Here is an 18,865-nt window from a genome sequence, read left to right on the forward strand (position 1 = left end):
CTTTAGAATCTTTAAAGACAATCCAATAAGCACTTGAAAACCACAATAAATACTGTGTTTTAAATGCTTCTATTCTAATTTTCCACAGGGTCCAAGTTTTCTCTCTGAAGCCCTTTTCCCAAAATGTGCAACAAAAATTGAAGAAATAGACCCATCTTTTAAACTTCATGAAACCATTGCCAAGGTAAGAGGAATTTACTCAAGAGCAGGGTATGAAACTTTCATTAGCTTTTGTTTGTAGGTTATTGGGAAGAAATAACCAATGAAGAAAAGAGTAATATTTTCATTTGTAGAAAATACTAGAAAAGATTTAATGTTATTTAACAATTATTTCACCAGTGAGGAAAAGGTCAATTAGGGTTTATAAATTATTATTTTTATTTAAATTATATTTTTATTGTTTTGAGTTGGTTGGTTTTGTTTTGGGGGCCATACTCGATCTGCTAGTGCTAGATCTTACTCTGGCAAGAGTTTAGGGAACCGTAAGTGGTGGTGAGATTGAACTAGAGCTGGGTACTTGGAAGGAAGCCTATTACCTGTGTCCTATCTGCAAGGCCTCCAAAATTCAATCTTCAATAAAACAATTTTCCCTGTTATTATGAAAGTAGATTTATGGCATATTTTCACATGTATCTCTCACTTTTGACTTAGAGCAATTACAAAATATAGGTCTTTTGATTGCTGTATCTGCAAAGTCTTGTTTCAATAGTTAAGGTATTTGTTCAACAGATTTTTGGTTGTCGTAAAAATGGCTCTATTTTAAGGAACACATATAACATATCTAATTATACATTAGACTGTATGTGACTATTATGATGTTTCTGTTATGATGATCATAGTTTATTTTTTCTGTTTTTTTGGTGTGAATTTATACATGGCTTATACATGGTGAACATCACAAATATTTATATTTTTAGAGCAAATAAATTTAGGTTTCTGACATTAATGACTTCATATAAATTTTTCAGCTTACCAACTATTTGCATTATTTGTCATAACCTGATTTATGGGAAGGGAATTTGTAGAGAATATTATCATTTTAGTATATCTAACAATATATATGCTAACTTTAAAAATTGAATCATTCTTTAATCTTCATAATGATATTTTGTAAGGTTATTTTCTCTCTAGAATGAAGAAATGCATGTATAATGAACAAAAATGAACAAATAATAATGGAAAAATCTCAGTGTTCAGAGATTAGAATCCTTTGTCTATCCCTGACATTTAAGAATATTATCATTTTTTAACTTTTGAAATAAGAAGAATTTTAATTACATTTTGTTTAAAATTTATCTCAATTTTAAGCATATGAACAATTTCATAGATAATGCATTCTTTCTAATCTCTTTCGGAGTTCCTTAATTTAGTTTTGTTTAACATTTTCACCATCCAACATTCTTTTACTTGTTGAGTGTTAAAATAGAAGTGAATACTAAATGATAATTCCTGAGTATTCAACATTTTAGTTGTATTCCTAATACTGAAAAGGAATGGGAAAAGGGAGAGTTAAAAGTCTTATCTCTATCTGACTATCTCTATCTGAGTAGATATGTATATTTATGAAGACACTAAACTTATATTAGTTCTGCTCCTTTAAAGAAAATCTTAGACTATTTTCTGAGTTTTAATTTTACCTTAATGCCGAAAGGAGATATGACAAATACAGACAAACTAAATGCTGAGAATGCACTAATAAATTGTTGTGCTCAAATTATAAATATTTAATTTGTGAATAGTTTAGATCTTTATATTATTTGTTTTCATAGGCTAATGATGGAATTGTCATAATATACACTGTGTTTATATTTTAACTTTGGAGGGTGATTTCCACTACCATTCATGATAGATTACTGGACGCATTGATCCAGCACTGCGTCCACCACCAGAGTGACCCCCCACCTCCAATCTGCAGAAGGTCCTTCCCATTGACCCCTTCACCTCCCTGGAAACTCTATTCTGTTCACCAGCTCTCAATTTCCATTGCCTTTAACCACAGTTTTACATACTCATGTAATATTATAGGAATAGCTTGAATTTTCAAAATAAATATTATCCAGCTGGAATTATTGTCAGTTATGACAGATTATAGAAATGTGAGAAAAGTCCATAAAATAAAGCTAATCATATTGATGTTATATATCACTGATACATACATTAAGCAAGTTTTGAGAAATTAGAAGTAATTAAAACATTGAAATTTTGTAATTTTGCCTAATAAAAGTTGCAATTAGGTACAAAACATAACTTACAAACTAACCTATTTCATGTGGACTAATCACACATAAATGTACACATGTACTATATGTATTTTTTTAATACAACCTACTCTCATTTTTAGGTAGTTAGGTTCTAGAAACTTTACTTGAGCATAAATATAACCTATGTCAAACTATACTGCAACTTACAAGTATTGGAAAGTTAATATCTATAACTGGTGATTTTTTTTATGTAGGAGTACTGCTATTTATTCAGCCATTGATTAGGTTGATTGAATTGGGCATGAACTCCCCCTAGATTTTTACCCCTTTTTTATAATTTTATTTATTGAACACTGTGAGAGCAGTTACAGACTTTTCGGGTTTAAGTCTCGGTCATACAATGAAACACCCATCCCTTCACCAGAGCCCATTTTCCACCACCAAAAACCCCAATATACTCCCCATCCCACACCCTCCCCCTACCTATACGGCAGATGATTTCCACATAACTCTCTCTCTACTTTGATCATATTCAATATTTTGACAACAGATCCACCATTATTATTTGGAATTTTACCCCAACACCTCAGATCTGCCGAAAAAGCAACACTGGACAATTTGTTTTCTATTGTTGGTTATGACTAACATATGATGTTGCGTGGCCAGAGTAGTGACTGCAAGATTTTGAAATTCCAAAATTTTGACAATTAAATCTGGAGGGATTTCTTCCAAAAGCCACTGAGTTTCGAGATTTGTTTTGAGTCTCTGGGATCATGACCTTAAGCAGCTGGATCAGGAGCCAGAGAGGCTGTCTGTGGGTGGCATCTCAGGGTCTTGTTGGGGTGGGGAGGAAAGGACCAGCTCCACCCCCATCCTGTGAGGCCCTGTGTGTCTCGTCACTGTGGGCCCAAACCTGATTGTCCAATAGCCTCTGGAAAACGGCAACCACCAAGCTGCCAAGGGGGAGCAGGTGGAGTGACAACACTCTTTCCCCACCGGGGTGGTCTTGAGCTATTAACCCATTGCAGGGACTGGACACATCTCTGCCAAAAGCTGCTGGGTTCTGAAATTTGTCTCTGAGTCTCAGCGATCATGGCTGTTAAACAGTTCGATCAGGAACCAGAGAGGCCTTGCTTCCAATTATATAGCTGAGCCAGAGGTGGTTTGTGGGTGTGTCTCCCACATACCTAATTTTTGGCTGTTTACTTTCTTGGTAAACGTTGCCCCAAGTTTTTGGGGTCTGGCCAAAGGTAGAGTAGCAATTTTGGGGTATCTGAAAGTCTGAAGGCACCACCAGGCTGATGATGCACTCGCCTCACAGGTACAGCTTGACCTACTGCAGCACCATAATCCCAACTGGTGATTTTCTGAGGTAAAAAATCCATCAATAAATGAGCCACTCTTCTATATGGGATTGCAGTGCATGTCCTAGTCCTTGAAAATAGTTTCCCAATGTTGTTATTAGTTTTTTCTAATTTTTATGAAGTTTGAATTTGTTTGGGCATTTGTCTTTTTGATATAAAGCATAGAACCAAAGAAAGTAATGAATGAGCCTCAATATTGAGGCCAAAAGGTATAATTCATCATGATTCTAGACAGTCAGGTGGTACAGTACAAAGTTGCTGAAGGGTGACACATGATGAATCTATATTGAAGAGGTTTTCTTATTCTTTATAATCGCCTTCAAAACAGCATGATTTTTTAAAAAAAATCATAGATGCTCTACTAATTCCTCTAAAGACTAAACATGAATGAAATACCAATATAAAACTTAGCTGCTTAATCCTTTAATAACTGAATAAAAATCACCATGGTTTTATGCTTTGAAATATGCTTGTCTCTTTCTACACCTAGGAATTCTCTAGTTCTGAATCTAAACCTTCAACATTTAGCTCATAAATTGTTTTAAGTAATTTAAGCATTCAAATAGCCTACTATAAGCCAAATGTGGTTTATAGTTGCAAGACACTTGAAATACAGAAAAAAATATACACAGAAATAAGTTGAAGGGAATGAACAATCAAGGAATTAATTTCAATATAAAATAATCCAAAATATTGAGCTTCCATCTCTACGAGGACATTTGAATATCTCACAAGAGAAGTGACATTTAAGGAATTTAGAAAATTTCAGCTTTCTCTTAATGTCAATCAGTTCCCCCTGAGAGATTTTTAAAGGGCACATTGTTAGTGGTATTGAGAAATGATACATATTTTGGAAAACAGAAGACAGACTTGAGGGAAATTTTTATGGATTAATGACATTAGGTAAGTCTCTCTTAATTTAGAATATGAAGCAGAGTGTGGACCAAAAAATAACTCTTATACCTCTCTTGGGCAAAGTTGATGTTACTGAACTACTTAAAAAGGAGTATGGCTTTCACTTGGAGAAAGAGAGTATGATTTTGACATATGACAAATGTATACATGGTGTTAAGGTTCACAAAGTAGAAAAATTTAAATTTATTTTAACAATTAGTCATAGGGTTTTAAATAGCACTGTAGGACTGTCCTCCCATTGTTCATTGATTTTCTCTACCAGGCACCAGTAACATTTCCATTGTGAGACTTGTTGTTACTATTATTGATATATCAAATATGCCACAGGAAGCTTGCTGGCTCTGCCGTGTGGGCGGGATACTCTTGGTAGCTTGCCGGGCTCTCTAAGAGGGGCAGAGGAATTGAGCCCAGGTTGGCCTGGTCAGCCAAGTGCAAGGCAAATGCCCTACCCATTGTGCTATTGCTCCAGCCAGCCCATGTTTTAAATAAAAGTTAAAAAATAAAATAAAAGTTTAAATGGCTTTTAGTTTTTCATTCTTATTAGCCATAATTCATGTTCTCTAATTGGTTTTAAAGTTTTGTATTTTGAGGCCAGATCCTTGGCATCCCATATGGTCCCCCAACACCGCCAGGAATAATTCCCTGAGTGCAGAGCCAGGAGTAACCCCTGAGCATCTCTGGGTATGGCAGGAAAGGAAAGAAAAGAAAAGGAGAGGAAAGGAAAGGAAAGGAAAAGGAAAAAGGACAAAGGAAAAGGGAGAATTTAGTTTGGTGTTTGGACCATACCTGGCATTGCTCAGGGTTTACTCCTGGCTCTGCAAACAGGAGTCAGTCACGGAGATCCTTGAGGGACAATATGAGGTACCAAGAATCAAACTTATATAATGTGCAAGGCATGTACCCTACCCTCTGTAGGGTACATCATTAGCCCAGACAATTGACATTTTTAATAACCACATATGACTAGTGGTTCTGAATGAGATAGCACAGATTATAAAATATTTTCATCAATATTTCTTATGTAGGTGATATTACTCTGACAACATCTTTGCAGAGAAAAAAAGTGGAAAAAGGAAAAAATAATTCAGGGTGGAGTGGGTCATATAATATATATATAATATTAAAAAGAAAATTATTATAATTCAGCCATCAGAAAATTATTATAATTCAGCCATCTCACAACCACTAAGATGCTTAGCAAAATTGAAAAAAAAAACAACACACAAAATTAAAACAGAATATGATAAGTGTTGGTTAGGATATTGAGACCCTGGGATCCATCCTCTCAACTGTTTTTGAGACTATAAAATCGTGAAGCTGCTATGGAAAACAGCATGTAATTCCCTTTTGGTCTTGTAGTGCTCAGGGGCTGCTTCTGACAAATTATTCGGGTAGAGCTCTCAGCAGTGTGGGGACCATATGGTCCTGGAGCTGGGACTCTGCCCTCTGAGATGCCAAGGATGCTCTTATCCATTTAGCCACAGCCATGAAATTTTAAACGTAAAAAGTTTTGTTTCATTATTACGTTTCTGAGTCTCAGTTCTAGGTTATTTTTCTGTATCACCGTCATCCCATTGTTCCTCGATTTACTTGAGTGTGTGCCAGGAATGTCTCTATTCGTCCCAGGCCTGAGATTTTAACTGCCTCTCCTTACTTGCCTTTCCCAACTATTGGAGGCTCTTTCAGGGTCAGAGGAATGAGATCTGTTATAGTTACCGGTTTGGTATTGGTATATCTAATACGCCACGGGGAGCTTGCCAGGCTCTGCCCATACAGGCAGGATACTCTTGGTAGTTTGCCGGGCTCTCCAAGAGTCATGTGTATATATATATATATATATATATATATATATATATATAAATCACGGTCACAGTCCTCTCATTGTTCATCGAATTTGCTCGAGTGGGCCCAGTAACATTGTGAGACTTGTTACTGTGTTTGGCATATCGAATACACCACGGGTAGTTTGCCAAGCTTTGCCCTGTGGGCAGGATACTCACAGTAGCTTGCAGGGCTCTCGAGAGGGGCGGAGGAATCGAACTCAGGTCAGCCATGTGGGCCACGTGCAAGGCAAGTGCCCTACCTGATGTGCTACCACTCCAGCCCATATATATATAGAATATATATACATATATATTTATTTATATATTTATGTATTCTCTATGATTTGTCGCTTACTGTCTGAATTCCATCAAATATGGTGTGGTAACTATGGGAAATGTGTAAGAAGTGTCTTATGATGTGTTCGCGGCCATGTGGTCTGGAAATTGGTCTGGACCTAGGTGGGGGTTGGGTAGTGGAGTTTGGCTGCTGGGGCTGGGTCCCCCGAGGTGGGGAGGGCTCTCCCCCAACCCCCTACAGGGCGCCTGGAGTGAAAACAGCCTGACACAGAGTCGGGGGCATGGTTATGGCCCGTCTGGGAGGAGCAGTCTTATACAAAAATAACATTTTTAATAAAAATAAAAGAGTTCTGTATGGCTTGTTACCCATTTCTTTAGATATAATTTATTTTATTTATGTTATCTTACTAAACATTTGTTCCTAATAAGCAATTAATAAATGATAACTGGTAATTTGTATTTAGGGGTGGTTTGGGTCACATACTGGCAATGCTCAGGGCTTACTCCTGGCTCTGTGCTCAAAGATCACTCCTGGTGGTACTTTGAGAACCAGATGAATTGCAAGGCTAAAACCCAGGAAGATTGCATGCAAAATAAGTGCCTTGCAGGCTAAACTCTCTCTCATTCACAGTAATTTGCATTTTAAACAAAATGAATCAAAACACCATGACCACATTTAGAAGAAAAGAAATTAAAACTCAAGTGTGAGTACAGAACATCAGGGTAGCAGAGGAAAAGTATATCACTCCTACTCACATATCAGTAGTATCTATCCTCTAGAATTCAAAACATGCTATATTATATCTTAAAATCCCAGGATAATAATGCTACATACAGTAAAACAAAAATTATGTTGTAATTGTGGTGCCATGGAAACCAGAAAATGACCTTCTTGTGAGCTTCCTGAAAAAGTACTTATTAATTAGTTCTTTCATTGTTTTTTCACTTTGGTTAAAAAGAAAAATATTTTAATTATTAAAAATATTTTAGTAAATTTCTTGATATACACAAGAAATTTAACTTGATATAGATTTAAAATAACATTCTTCTTACATGAATATAATTTATTTTAACATAATCTTAAAATAGAAAGCTTTTACAAATGTTATTTACATGTTATGGCATCCCAAAGTAGACTTAGTAGGGATATTGTTAGTTATTCCATCATCCTTTTTAGACAAAGTTGTACAATCCAATAAAATGCTAGTAACTATTATATAGTTCATGTTTTATGAATGTGGTATATCTGATATCTATCAATTCTCACTCAATTTGCTGTGCCGTAGATAAAGACTAATGGTGTCGTCTTTAGTGATGGAAAACATTGCAATTTTTCTGATTTTTATACTAGCTTAATATCAATTTCTTTTGGCCGTTAGTCATAATTTAGAAATGATTAACCACAATTATATTGATTAATAGACTAAGAGAAATATATTATCATGAATGTAATATTACTAGTATTTTAATATTTCATTCCCTACACATTATTTTTGTGTATGTGAAATAACAATTTTTAATTATTTTCAAAGATCACTATTTTAATGTCTGTATGTAGCCAGAGATACAGTACATGGGCAAGGTATTTGCCTTGAATGTGACCAAAGCAGTTAACAGCAATTTCAATCCTGGGCACCTGATACGGTGCCTTCGCTCACCATGAGTGACCCATGAGTACAGAGTCAGGAATAAGCTCTGAGCACTTGGTGTGGCTTCAAAGTCAAAATAAATAAATTGATATATAATTAAAAATAAAATTCTTGTACCAAATGTTAAGATTCTTAAAGAATTGTAACTTAAACTATTAAAGAATTTGAAGTACTGAATAGTTTTTCTATTCAGATGGTATTTTTAGCTATAGGTTAAATACATTTACATATATATGGATATATGTATGACTATATATAGTTCAGTGACTTTATATAAACAAAAGAAGTTAACTATATTTTTTTAGTTTCCTATACTATAAAGAAAATTACATGCTATTTCCACGAAGCTGATAGATTTCCTGGTGTATCCTTTAAATGCCTAGGGAATCTGTGATTTCTAATATGAATGAGGAAATTTGAACATCTTGTCTTTTTACTGATAAATTATTTTGATAACATGTGATACTTTGTATTCTATTTAGAAAAGTAAGTTTAGAGATATTCAATAAATCTGTGTTTATTTCTTTCGAGGTTGTACTGAAACTGTGGGTTTAGAGCTTTTGTGCTTATTTATAAAACACTTTGGAATTGTTTTTCTATTATATCAATTTATTGTTGTAGATGCAAACTGTCTCCATAGAGGTCTACACTGTGCTTCTATTGCATAAGTAAATACCAGAAAATACACCAAGTTTGTGTTTCTGCTACAAAGTAGAAATTATACTTACTAATCCAGGATGTTTCTTGGAACTACTCAAGGGAAATGATGGAATATTAAAAGCAACCTCTTCTTCTTTGAAAAGAAGCTATTATAGGTGTGTGTTTTCTTCATACATGAATAATTAAACTCAATATCTTAATTTTACTGAGGTTAAAGATTGTACTATGTTTTCTCTTGCCTACAGAGTTTGGTTTATTGTTTTTCATTATACCACACAAATATTGCAACTTTTAAAGACATGTCTTTTTTTTGCCCAAAGTTTGCCAAAAGTGGATTATTCTTTACAACATAAGTTAATCAACTAAGTAGATATTTTGTTGTTGCATATTAAAAGAGATATCAGAGTACCTTCAGATAGGAATAAGTAGAAAGGCTATAATTCTGAGCATAACTTTTTTTTATATGTTCATTAAGAATGACAGCATGTATTTACTATAGATCATTACTATATATAATAAATACTAATGAAAGACCTATGGTAACTTGTAAATAAAATGACAATTTAATTTTTTATTTTACTTATTTTTAAATGACAATTTTAAAGGATATTAACTGTATATTGATGTTTTCATATTGAAATCATGAAGTCAGCATCCCATAAAGTGACACTCAGGATAAGTGGATTTTGTATGCTCTAACTATAAGTTCTTTTCATTCTAGAACTATTTCAATAAATTGACAGTGATATTATCAGCAGCAATTTATTAATATTAGTAGTAATAATATTAATGTCTGCATTTTTCTAACTGCATAAGATATACCACATGTCTTCAAAACACTCTTTGATTATATCAAAGTGCAATAGAATGGCAGAAAGAAAAGACAGACTAGTTTTGATGATAGATTAGCTTTACATGGGCAGATCATATATCCTTCACAGGCATTCAGTTAAAGCAAAGCCTCTGTATGATTTAAAAATGTAAAATTTACAGGTTAATATGACTTACTAAAATATATGCCTAAGGTAACACAAAAGGTAAGAAGAATCTGGCAGTTTTTGGAATCTCTTACAACAAACTTTGATCATGGCATTTAATTATCTTACACCTTTCAACATTCAATGTGCCCACCAGTGAGGAATAAAAGATTCCTTTAAACATACACCTGCAAACATTACACATAAACACAAACACAGACACACAGAGGCACACACATATGATGACATCAATTTTATTTTATATTTTTTAGCAGATAAAGCAGATCTGTATTTTACTTCTTCATCATTTAGTGATATTTATAGTTACACAATAGAAAATGAAGGATGACATCAATTTTAATACCAATAACTTGATATTAAGATTTGATGCCAGTAGTTTTATCTCACAATCATTATTGTATGAAACTGAACCCAAATCAATATTTGTTTGTCTTCTTACTCTTAAAAGTTTTAATATCATAGTATTTTATCATTAATAATATTGTGTCTATGTTCTGGTGCTACTGCCATCAGAGAAAGTAACTGAAACCGCAGAATTTTTTTTTAACATCTTACAAAGTCTATCCTTGAATTATGCAATGTCCCTCTTAAATAATTCACTGCAATTGGTGTTTTAATATAAAATTAGTGTACTCTGGATTAATATTTTATGACATTAAATTAAAATTTAGGACATGAGGAAGAATTAGGTTTGAAGAAATTTCAGAAAATTTTGTGTGAATATTATTGTGATATAAACCCAATACTTATTTTTACTCAGTACTTATTCACTATACATCAATTTAAATGTATAAAATTATTTCATTTTAAATTACAACAATTTTGGACCATTTAGAGGAGTTTGAAGAGTAGTATTTTTGTGTTACTATTTTTGGAGAGTTGGGGATGGGTCACACCCAGTTGTGCTCAGGGTTTACTCTTGGTTCTGTGCTCAGAGACCACTCCTGAACATGATCAGAGGATGTCCTTATTTTGACTTTGTTTTGGGGATCAAACTGTTGTCAGCCATGCCCAAGATGACCATATGGACCCCTGTACTATCTCTTCAGCATCTATTTTTGTACTATAAAATGAAATAATCATAAACATGTACTGTTATCAATAAAAATAAAATTACAGTATTATAACCACTCATTTGTATTTTAGGAGGCAAGGAAGAGGATAATACAGTTTGCATGCCCTTCAAAAGTTATAATATCAATACATATTTTATTTGTAGTTAATAAAGATTCCCAGTAATGATATTTGATAAAATATGAAGAAATTCTATTTTTCTCATGTAACATATCTAGAAGAGGCAAGATCCAGAATTGGCTCAAACACAGCTCCAAATTTAGTCATCAGTTATCATCTCACTTCTGACTTTTCTCTATTGTTCATTTTTGCCACTGGAATTCTTTTACAGAAAAAAGAAAAGGCTTCCTGCTGTTCTTGAATCTTATCTGTACCCAATTCTGTCAAACACAGGAGAGAACACATTTGTTTTGTTAACTTTTTTATATTAACCATGACACTGATTTTTAGAAAGCCCCAACAAAATTAACTCCGATTTTATCCTGAATTGGACTTACTTTTGAACAATTCTTTACAAACAGAGAAGTAACTGATGAGTGGGAAAGGTGTTTGATCATTGCATGATCAAGAATTAAACCTGAAAGCTTTGTCACTTTTCCCACAGTGATTCAATAAATAAATATAAAAAAAAGAAGAAGAAAAAGAAAAAGAAGTAACTGATAATTGTGTTAGGCCTCATTTGTATAAAATAATTACTACGAAAAAAGATGTTAAAGATATTCATTCAGACCTACCTATTTTTCCCATGGTGATGGAGTCATAGCATTCATAATACTATGTGGTTACTACAAAATGGTATTCATTGCAAGTACTGACAGTGTTTACTACCTAATATCTGAATCTAATTATAGTATTTCTGTCCATAACTTAATGCTTCAAGAAAAAATATCAGTACTAGCCAATGAAAACCTTTCCTCTAACAGACTTCTAAGCCTTATGGTTTGGCTAGTCATTATAATTACTTGGTAATAAAGAAGATCTGGGAAAAAAGGAATGAAATGTTGTGTGGGGAAGATCCATAAAATAAGTTTATTCACTGCATTCCTTCTCATCTTCAATGCACTCTGTGAATATTAAATGGATATAAGTGGGTAAGAAGACTTGCCGTATTTGTGAAGCAAATTACTGTTTTTGCCCACTTGGTGAATATCGAAAGGTAAATACCACGGTCACACTTAGATGCAGCGCTGTTGGAAATTAGATCCTGGGAAAACCACTTAGAACTGATTGGATTATTGGATCTGCCTGATTGCCAATTTGAATCTAAAAGGCTTACCCTTTGTATCTCTTTTCATTGAAGAAGATGGTTTAATCATTAAAAACAAACAACAACAAAACACAACTGAATCTCTGACCAGTTTCATTGTTTATTGTGGAAGCTATGTGAGCGCATGGAATAACTTAATTAACCTGGGAATAACAATTTATGCATAGCAACTTTGATTCAAAATATAAATCAATGTCATATTTTTAAATGTACTTTAACAAATGGTTTCTATCTGCTCTTAAAAGGTTGACATCTCATCTGAATTAGAAACATCAGATTGCTTGTCTCTGTATATGGCAGGCTATTTAGATGTTTTATTTTATGTTCCCAAGGAATACATTTTTAAAGATTTTCTTTATTGAGCAAGAGTTAACTAATTCAGAATAGTCTTATCTTTTTATTTCAAAATTGATCTAGATTTTAACCAATACTGTTATTTCCAATGTAATAAATATATGTGTACAGACATTAGGACACTATGTATTTAAAATATTCTTCATTTTGATTGCCTGAATTTATTCATGTACCTATTTAATATCTCTTAGTCTAAAAGCCATTTGCATTTGATATATGACATAGCTATCAGAACTTTCAATTTTAGCAGTCTTCAAAACCTGAAATTTGTTCTTGGTACATGTAAACTAAAACAAATATATTGTCATTAATTTATCAGTTAAATATATATTTTTGTTAAATGCTTTAATATTAGTAATTATTCATTTTGCAGACCTAGAAATTGAATTATTAGAGATGCAAACTCATGAAACAAGAACAAATAGTTGCAATTATTTGTATGGGAAATATTAACACCAGGTTTAATATACAAAGGAAGGAGTGAGTGTGTAAGAGAAACGTATAAAATTGGAAGAATACGTGACATTGAATTCTGTGACACTAAATGATGGAGCGTGCATCAAAAAACTGTTTATTGAGAACACATGGCTAGACGAGGAGAGATAATACAGTGGCAAACTTTCCCACCGTGCATCCTATCAACCTGTTTAAATCTCCAGCACCACACTTGGTTACTCAAGCATTGCAAAAGTATCATACCTTAGCACAGAGCCAGGAATATATATATTTTTAAATTTTTATTAGTGAAACACCTTGGGGTACAGTTTTAGACTTACAAATTATTGTGCTTGGGTTTCAGTTACATAATGATGGGGTACCCATCCCACCATCAGTGCCCATTCACCACCACCAATGATCCCAGTATCCCTCCCAACCCCCATCCCCTCATCCCAACCTGCCTCTGTGGCAGGACATTCCCTTTTGTTCTCTCTCTCCTTTTGGGTGCTGTGGTTTGCCAGAGAGGCATTGAGTGGCAATCATGTTCGGTCTAGAGTCTACTTTCAGCATGAATCTCTTATCCTGGGAGGATCCTCCCAACACCCTTTACTTGGTGCCCCCTTCTCTATCTGAGCTGCATTTCCCCCTAGCATGTGCGGCTGGTCTCCAAGCCATGGACTGAACCCTCCTGGTACATATCTTGGCTAGTCTTGGGTGTTACTCTCTTATTTTGTGACTTTATGTTCCCCAGATGAATGCAATCTTTTTATGTCTGTCTCTCTCTTTCTGACTCATTTCACTTAGCATGATACTCTCCATGTAGTACAACTTGTATGTAAATTTCATCACTTCATCTTTTCTAACAGCTACATAGTACTCCATTGAGTACATATACCAAAGTTTCTTTAACCAGTCGGGCTGGAGCGATAGCACAGCAGTAGGGTGTTTGCCTTGCACGCAGCCAACATGGCCAACCCGAGTTTGATTCCTCTGCCCCTCTCCGAGAGCCCGGCAAGCTACCGAGAGTATCTCACCCACACAACAGAGCCTGGCAAGCTACCCGTGATGTATTTGATATGCCAAACACAGTAACAACAAAGTCTCCAATGGAGACGTTACTGGGCCTGCTCGAGCAAATCGATGAACAATGGGAGGACAGTGACAGTGACAGTGACTTTAACCAGTCATCTGTTCTTGGACACTCAGGTTTTTTCCAGATTCTGGCTATTGTAAACAGAGCTGCAATGAACATAGAAGTGCAGATGTCATTTTGACTGTAATTTTTGCCCCTCCAGGATATAATCCCAGGAGTGATATTGCTGGGTCAAATGGGAGCTCAATTTCTAATTTTTTGAGAATCATCCATACTGTTCTCCAAAAGGGTTGAACCAGTCGGCATTCCCACCATCAGCGAAGGAGGGTCCTTTTCTCACCACATCTGCTAACAGTGGCTGCTTTTCTTCTTTTGGATGTGAGCCAGTCTCTGTGGTGTGAGATGATATCTCATTGTTGTTTTGATCTTCATCTCCCTGATGATTAGTAATCTAGAGCATTTTCTCATGTGCCTATTGGCCATTTGGTTTTTTTCTTAGAGAAATTTCTGTTCATTTTGTCACCCCATATTTTGATGGGGTTGGGTGTTTTCTTCTTGTGGAGTTCAACCAGTACTTTTATATCCTTGATCTCAACCTTTTATTGGATGGGTTTTGTGCAAATATCCTTTCCCATTCTGTAGACTTTTTTTGTATTTTGGTCACTGTTTCTTTTGAGGCGCAGAAGCTTCTTAGTTTAAGATAGTCCCATTTGTCTATCTCTGTTTTCACTTGCTTGGCCAGTGGCGTGACATCTTTGAAGATATCATTAGCTTCAATATCATGGATGGTTTTGCCAACTTTGTCATCAATAAACTTTATGGATTCCAGTCTGATGTTGAGGTCTTTAATCCATTTTGATCTTACTTTTGTACATGGTGTTACATAGAGATTTGAGGCCATTTTTTTTGGCATGTAGCTGTCCAGTTTTGCCAGCACAATTTGTTACAGAGGCTTTCCCTGCTCCACTTCACATTTCTTGCTTCTTTATTAAAGATTATATGATCACATGTTTGGGGAAAGATGTTAGTATATTCAACCCTGTTCCATTGGCCTACAGTTCTGCCTTTGTTCCAGTACCATGCCATTTTAATTATTACTGCTTTGTAGTAGAATTTGAAATTAGGGAGGTTGATTCCTCCCATATTCTTTTTCCCAAGAATTGCTTTAGCTATATGTGGGGTTTATTGTTGCATTTGAATTTCAGGAGTGTTTGCTCCGTTTTTTTTTTTTTTTTGAAGAATGTCATGGGTATCATTCTAGGGATCACGTTTAGTTTGTACAATGTTTTGGGAAGTATTGCCATTTTGACAATGTTAATTCTCCTGATTTATGAGCAAGGAATATCTTTCCATTATCTTGTGTCCTCTTTTATTCCCTAAGGTAGAGTTTTGTAGTTTTCTTTGTACAGGCCTTTTACGTCTTTAGTTAAGCTGATTCCTAGGCACTTGATTTTTGGGGACACTGTTGTGAACAGGATTTTTTTTTCATGTCACTTTCTTCTCTCTCACTATTTGCCTGTAGGAAAGCCATGGATTTTTGGGTGCTGATTTTATAGCCTGAAATTTTAGTAAACAATTCTATTGTTTCTAGGAGTTTCTTGGTAGAGGTTTTAGGGTTCTCTAAGTATAGTATACTATAAACTGCAAATAGTGAGAGCTTGATTTCTTACTTTCTTACCTGAATGCCTTAATATCTTTTTCTTGCCTCATTGCTATTACAAGTACTTCCAGTACTATATTGGACAGCAGTGAAGACAGTCACCATCCTTGTCTCGTCCCTGATCTTAGAGGGAAACAGAGCCAGGAATATTACTGGAGCACTGCAGGGTTTGACCACACAACCACTGCAAAAGAAAAATAAAAAAACACAGCTAATTAGAAAAAATGCAAAATGCATGACTAAACAAAGCATTTGTCAATTTATAAATAATTTATTATAGCCAAATAATAAAATTGTATCCAATAAATATCTAATACGTGAGATTTGTTTTTGAAAAATTACTCAGAACCCCACCTTACAGTGAATTTATATGCCATAGAAACAAACATCTTATTCAGGTTATCATGTCCAGGGCAATGAACACGAAGATAGAGTCAGAGTCTGATTCATTTGTTTTTCTTCCTGCATCTTTAGCGAAAACTCAGAGAGCAGACCTAATGCTCTGAAGGCAATAATTCACCAGGCCTTTCACCGTTAGAACCTTCCAGGGAGAATTACGTTTCCACCTTAAAGAAATTTTCTTAATTTCAAAAAATTAGTTATATAATCAAGCCCATGACTCCAAATTGTGTTTGGAAAAATGTGGTCAATCCTAGAGATTGTGCATCTGAAATTTTAAGATTTGCCACAAGATGGCTATATTTTCTCAGTTGGTACTGTGGATTACACATGTACAGCTTCTCTGGTTATTGAGATCTATGTGCATAAATTTATGGGAGAGCTACTTTCTCAATTAAGTTAAAATATTTTGCTTTCAAAGTAAATTATATGACAATTTGTTCTAAAACCTGTTCAGGATAAACTGTATATCATTTCAAGAAGTTGAACAAGTCTAAGAATTTGGGAATAGGCCTTGAATTATTTTTCTCAAGATTCTGTTAGAGTAAATTCAATATATCAATGGTAAAGTGTCCATAATGTCAGTCTCTAACACTGAGGTAGGTTTGAGATGAGTTCAATAAGTGGTTCTTGTGTACCACTGAGTTGTTCTTCCATATGCCAGATTTCCTCTAGCAGTTTCTAGTTTTCTGGAAGGAAATTTATCTCTTCTTTTCTTTCTTTGTCACTGTAATATGTCACTTCGTTACTTTCACTGATCAATCCTATTGTTGACTTATTAAAGGATTTAAAATATAGTCAAAATCCCTTTTTTTCTGAAGATCTGTTCACTAGCAGGTACTCTATCTTATTTCAGCTACTGTATAAAATATCTTGTTAGCACTAATGTGATTGGATGGCAGTAACACAAATAGTCCTACATAATTTTCTCACAAACAGCTGAGTCAGTGAATTATCTTCTCTCCCCTCCCCTCCTCTCCCCTCCCTTCCCCTTCACTCCCCTTCTTCTCCCCTCTGAGTGTTCGCCTTAGAAAATGGTCCCCTGACCGATGACAAGAGTGATCCCTGAGCACAAAGCCAGGCTTAAGTCCTGAACACTACCAGGTGTTGCACCAAAAAGAAAACGAATAACCCCAGGGCCTCAGGCATGTGACACATATGTCTACTGCCAGACATATTCCCAGCCCACTATGCTTGTTTCTTTTCAGGTTTCCCTTCTTAGAAAATTTTAACATTTCTTCATTTAATGTATTGATTTTGCAATTTTTGTAACTCATGATGTATATTTAAGAAAAAAATGCTTTGAAGAAACAATATTTAGTAGGTAAAATATTTATGATTCAATGTATCTGTTCTGATGGTCTTGAGTAAATCAGACTAGAGATTGCCCAGTGGGAAGAGGATGGTGATGGGGGATACTGTGCTAGAGTGAATATACTAAATGACAGTGGATATGGAACCAAAGAATAGACACTTATAAAAATGCAGTTGTTTCGAAGCAAAAAGACAAACTAATAATAATTTTATGTCAAGTGGTCTGAGAAAATACTAAATGAATTTGTTTCTACTTTTCATAATGATTTCGACTTTATTGAATCTCTCTAGATGACATTTCTCTCAGTCAACTAGTAAGGATCATTTATCACATATAGTAAAATGTACCTACAGTAAAGAACAATGTATTACTATGAAAAAGTCATTAAAATTATGTAAAATGAGTGATATAAGAATGAGAGAAATCTAGCACTGCACTGTAGCACTGTCCTCCTGTTGTTCGTTGATTTGCTCGAGCAGGTACCAGTAACAAGACTTGTTGTTACTGTTTTTGGCATACCGAATACATCATGGATAGCTTCCCAGGCTTTGCTCTGTGGGCGTAATACTCTCAGTTGCTCGTTGGGCTCTCATTTATCTTCATCACTGTGAAAAATAAAATGAGAAAAATAAAAATTATTTGTTGATGTGTTCGAGATTCATTCTCATTATAGCTTCCTTCCTTCCTTCCTTCCTTCCTTCCTTCCTTCCTTCCTTCCTTCCTTCCCTATTTTCTTCCCTCCTTCCCTCCTTTCCTCCTTCCTTCTTCCCTCCTTCCTTCTTCCCTCCTTCCTTCTTCCCTCTTTCCTTCTTCCCTCCTTTCTTTCCCCCTCCCTCCCTCCCTCCCTCCCTCCCTCCCTTCTTCCTTCCTTTCTTCCCTCCCTCCCTCCCACTCTCTCCTTCCTTCCTTCCTTCCTTCCTTCCTTCCTTCCTTCCTTCCTTCTTTCCTTCCTTCCTTCCTTCCTTCCTTCCTTCCTTCCTTCCTTCCTTCCTTCCTTCCTTCCTTCCTAAGCTGAGCTATTAATATTTATCTTTTACTAAGATGAAAACTTCTGATGATTGGAACAAAATCAGTTTTATTTTCTATTTTAGTTTCAGAGCATAATTACTTGTTGAACAGACTACTGAAAAACAATATACAGATGATATGGAAATTAAGACCCAAAAAACATTGTTATTTATTTGCTGTGTAAAGCTTCTAATTATTTGCTGTGGTTCCGAAGGCAGATATATGATAATATATACTTTCTTTAACGTGCCGTGAGACTTGCTGTTGTAGAAATAAAATCACAGATTCAATAAATGAAATAATACCTTTATTGCTTATTCAAAATCTGTAGGCAAATAAATAAAAGCAAT

The 18,865-nt window shown here is 34.8% G+C and overlaps 1 protein-coding gene across 2 annotated transcripts in view; it reads left to right on the forward strand.

The window, feature by feature from the left end:
• NAALADL2 (N-acetylated alpha-linked acidic dipeptidase like 2) overlaps window positions 1-18,865 on the forward strand; it is a 1,034,250-nt gene that overhangs the window by 857,052 nt on the left and 158,333 nt on the right. For both annotated transcript variants that reach the window (XM_056110705.1, XM_056110706.1), the window contains exon 11: window positions 89-184. In XM_056110705.1, coding sequence (XP_055966680.1) covers window positions 89-184 — 96 coding nt within the window. The remainder of the gene's footprint in view (window positions 1-88; window positions 185-18,865) is intronic.

Source organism: Sorex fumeus, unplaced genomic scaffold, assembly GCF_029834395.1.
Source record: "Sorex fumeus unplaced genomic scaffold, SorFum_2.1 ptg000010l, whole genome shotgun sequence".
Lineage (NCBI taxonomy): Eukaryota > Metazoa > Chordata > Mammalia > Eulipotyphla > Soricidae > Sorex > Sorex fumeus.